At 34.4% G+C, this 4,426-nt stretch overlaps 1 protein-coding gene across 1 annotated transcript; it reads left to right on the top strand.

Annotated features, from left to right (window-relative positions):
- Positions 1-1,531: 1,531 nt before the first annotated feature.
- Positions 1,532-4,224, top strand: LOC107772150 (protein JINGUBANG-like). The gene is made up of 2 exons (XM_016591642.2): positions 1,532-2,705; positions 3,181-4,224. Exons 1-2 carry the CDS (start codon positions 1,710-1,712, stop codon positions 3,598-3,600), a joined length of 1,416 nt encoding a protein of 471 aa, XP_016447128.1. The 5' UTR covers positions 1,532-1,709; the 3' UTR covers positions 3,601-4,224.
- Positions 4,225-4,426: the final 202 nt, after the last annotated feature.

Here is a 4,426-nt window from a genome sequence, read left to right as displayed (position 1 = left end):
CCAGGCCTAAAAAGGCTTCTTGAAGAAACTTTAAGGAACAAATTGTTATTTTTTTCACTTTTGTCAAGTTCTGCATGCCCAACCGTCTTCTAAGACTATGAAAACACGTTTACAAACAAGCACTTCTCTCTGTGTTTTAGTTTACCAGTCTATTGTCAAGCAAGCGTGTATATATATTTAGAACGTAAAGTAAACTATATGAAAAAGAAAGATTAAGAACAATGAGTAATTTTTATTGCCTTGATAATTCCCAGTGCCCACGTTTTGGTTTTGCTTAATAAATGTTTCATGCATCTTAATTAAGATTTTCACACTAGCTATATATAGAAAAGATTTACTAATCGCAAATCCTTTCTTTAGCAGCCTGGCTACTAGGATATTTTAAATACAACAAAAGTATTAGTAACGAGGCAAACGCGAGTTAAACAATATTGTAGTCAATAGAATACATTTCTTCTGCTCCAATTAACTATATTACTTGTTTTCATGTGAAACATTTCGAGATATTTGAGATTGTCTCATTTCCGTATAACTTTCAAGCAGTCAAAGTCATCAAACTCTCCTATTTTTTGGACTTCGAATTTAATGTTTTCCCATTGATCAAATTATTCGACCCTTACTTCAACATTTTAAATCACTCATTAATATAATATATAATATATAATTACTATGTATATTTACATTTAAATTTATTTTCCAAGCAAATATTGTCACATAAAATGAAAGTAGCTAGATATGTGCATTTGAGTTTAGACAGATCACAGTCTTTAATTACGCGTAATTAAACGACTATTAACTTCATCTTAATAAATGAGAACTAAACAAATTAATACACATAACCTAATATTAGGCCACAATTCTTTTGACAACGTCAAAGTCAAATACCTGTATTCCCATTCCCCCATATAGAAAAAACATTTCGAAAATAACTTGGTTGTTTTACTTTTAAAGTTCAACTGTTTAAACCCTTATCCTCCACGTTTGCCCTTCTAGAATTCAACGTTTCCTTAACAAGAAGTCAAGAACCCCATCTCGTTTAAACTAAACCATCAAAGAGCCAAAAAAACACCTGATTGAGATTCTTTACAAATTTCTGTTATATACACGGACAACTTAATAATTTTTTCAGATTATCAGTCTTTTTAGTTTATCAATCAGTACACATGCAATTCTCTTTTAGAATAATTTTTATGGAAAATATATATTTTTAGCCGCTCACAAAAATAATAGTCAAAAATATATATATATATTTTATATAATATATATATACAAAAATATATTTATTTTATATAGTTTAAAGATATTTTTTTCCCTCAGTGTACGGACTTTAGTGGTTTGCTTACCGGTTCATCTAGTTTCCCGTTGCCTACAATCTACTTGTAAAAAGTATCTTTCGGCTTCTTCGTAAACCTCACGTATCATACTCCCACGTGTCTCTTTACCGTTCCCCCTACTACCTATACTACCCCGCTGCACTAAACCAACCACCCAACCCCACAGCTTTATATATCTATCATCACCCCCTTCCATTATTTGTATACGATCTTCTCATCTTTCCATTATTCTTTCTCACTATTCACAAAAGCTTTACATTTATTCGACCTTACAAACCAAAACATTCACTCCTAAAATTTTCAACTTCACAAACACACATACCAATTATCTCATACATCTTCATTTTCCTTTTTTAAATTTTCTCTTGTTCTAAAATGGCAAGAAAAAAGAATAGTATGGGAGCGATGTTGCTAGAGAAAGAAAGCTTTAGAAGAACAAAATTCGGAACCCTTTTGTATTCCGATCCAATTAGTGACCCTGAAGAAAGCAATAGCAATTCAGCTCGCAGCAGCAATGCTTCTTCTGCTCCAAGTCCACCTAGAACGTCGTCGTTTTACACCACAACTACTATAACAAACTCCCCTAATTATTTTATGTCTCCTTGGAATCAATCCGCTTCCCCTTATGTTAAATCCCCATGGATTCACCAGCCATTTCTTGATTCCTCAGAAGAATCATCAGAAATCAGCGATTGTAAAAATGGTCTAATTGGCTCACTCGTACGAGAAGAAGGACACATATATTCATTAGCTGCATCTGGAGATTTGTTATACACAGGTTCAGATAGCAAAAATATTAGAGTATGGAAAAATTTAAAGGAATATTCTGGGTTCAAGTCTCACAGCGGATTAGTAAAAACCATTGTTGTTTACGGAGATAAAATATTTACCGGCCATCAGGATGGTAAAATTCGGGTTTGGAAATTTATGGGTAAAAAAAGGAAGGCGTACAAGCGAGTTGGTAGTTTACCTACCATTAGAGATTATTTAAAAAGTTCAATTAATCCCAAGGCGTATGTTGAAGTTAGACGAAATAGGAATGTTCCGTGGATTAAGCATTTTGATGCTGTTTCTAGTTTGAGTTTGGATAAAGAAAGAGGGTTGCTTTATTCTGGATCTTGGGATAAAACACTCAAAGTTTGGAGATTATCGGATTCGAAATGTCTGGAATCTATTACTGCTCACCACGATGCGATTAATTCTGTGGTCGTTGGATTTGATGGATTGGTTTTTACTGGCTCAGCAGATGGGACAGTAAAAGCTTGGAGAAGAGAATTGGTCGGTAATAGTGCAAAACATGTTCTTGTGGAAACACTGCTGAAACAAGACAATGCTGTGACTTCACTGGCCGTAAATGCTGTGGCAGCCACGGTAAGAGCACACTTTTAATTATAGTATTATTATATTTTTTTATGAGCAAGTACTCCCTCGCTTTCGAAAAGATAGTCACTCTTACCTTTTTAATCTTTTTCAAAAAAAATTATTATTTCAATATTTTTTTAATAAATAGTATTTATAGTTACACAAATGATAGGTCAGGTTTCAAACCAGCACAAAAATACTATGACTTATTTAAGATCACATATATGAAAAGACTTCTTCGTTTTATTAAAGTTTGTGCAAAGTCTTAGTAACACAATTTTTTTGAAATGGATGGTGTATTAATTTATCAATATATGGTGGTATAAAATTTTGTGTTGGTTTTTAAACTTCAGACCGCTGGTCTAATTTTAAAGACCTGACCAATTTTCTAATATAATATCATATTGAATTGGGTTATATCTTAAAATATAAGGTGTTTAAAATAATACATTTCTAATCATTTAATTATATTATGTCTCAATAGATATATGCCGGCTCATCCGACGGACTAGTAAATTTCTGGGAGCGACAGAAGCATTTCTTAGAGTATGGAGGTGCGTTGCGGGGTCATAAATTAGCGGTATTATGCGTGGCTGTTGCTGGTAATCTGGTATTGAGTGGATCGGCTGACAAGAGCATATGCGTGTGGAGAAGGGAAGAAGGTGGTGTTGTCCATAGTTGTTTAACAGTATTGACAGGACACAATGGCCCAGTGAAGTGCTTAACCGTTGAAGATGATCAAAATGACAACGACGACGACGACAAAAACGATGATAGCGAAGATGAAGCTGTGGTGAAGAACAAAAGTGACCAATATTGGACAGTGTATAGTGGGAGTTTGGACAAGTCTGTTAAGGTTTGGAGATTATCCGAGCAGGGATTCAATGCCTATGAGGATATGTGAAATTGCTAGTGCTCGTATCATCGTTTACACTTTAGTAGTATCGCGTTCAATTTTCACTGTTTTCTTTCTTCTAGTAGAAAAGGATGCACGTGAAATATAATCGTGGATGGTGTGTGGTTTGAACGCGCCGCCGAGTAGGAGGCTGAGAAGCTAGCGGTTGTGGATTGCCGTGTGGGGTTGGACATTACTGATATTTAGGACTTGGTCGTTAAGGTAACAGCAGTGGAAAAGGACCGACATCTTGTGAAAAGCAAGCAGCTTCACACAATGAAGGAGAAAACTGGTTTTTTGTGCCGTTAAAAACCGGCCAAACGGCGGTTCTCTTCGTGGGGGACCAGTGAGCAGAAACTTAACAATGAAGGAACATTAGTATGAGAAGCAATCACGGACTAACATTACTCAAATAATACAAAACATACTGAAGTTGTACTCTAGTACATATCAGCAAAATGTCTTCATTTGTTTTTTTTTTTCCCCTTCTTTTCATTTGCTTGTAAGTTTCCTAAATGATTGTCTTGTAAATTTTAGTTGGGAAGTACTAACAAAGTGTAAATTTGAAAGTTCTGCAGCTCCTTTAAATCAATTGTAACAGATTATGTTAATGTTTAAGATTTTTGTTCTATTTACCTTTTCGGTAATGAACAAACTTTAAACACCTTACATATAACTTAAATTTCGGTAAAGGTGCGTGTATTTATAGGAAGAGCAGAGCCAATAAAGGAGTGATTAGTGAAAGTGTGAAAGGTTGCAGACAAACAAAGTTATAGAGCAATGAACTAATTAATAGAGATGAATTCAGCTTTTCATTTCTTCAGCATATTGGTGT

Source organism: Nicotiana tabacum, chromosome 19 (assembly GCF_000715075.1).
Source record: "Nicotiana tabacum cultivar K326 chromosome 19, ASM71507v2, whole genome shotgun sequence".
NCBI classification, from domain to species: domain Eukaryota; kingdom Viridiplantae; phylum Streptophyta; class Magnoliopsida; order Solanales; family Solanaceae; genus Nicotiana; species Nicotiana tabacum.
This window is presented reverse-complemented; position numbering and strand designations above follow the sequence as displayed.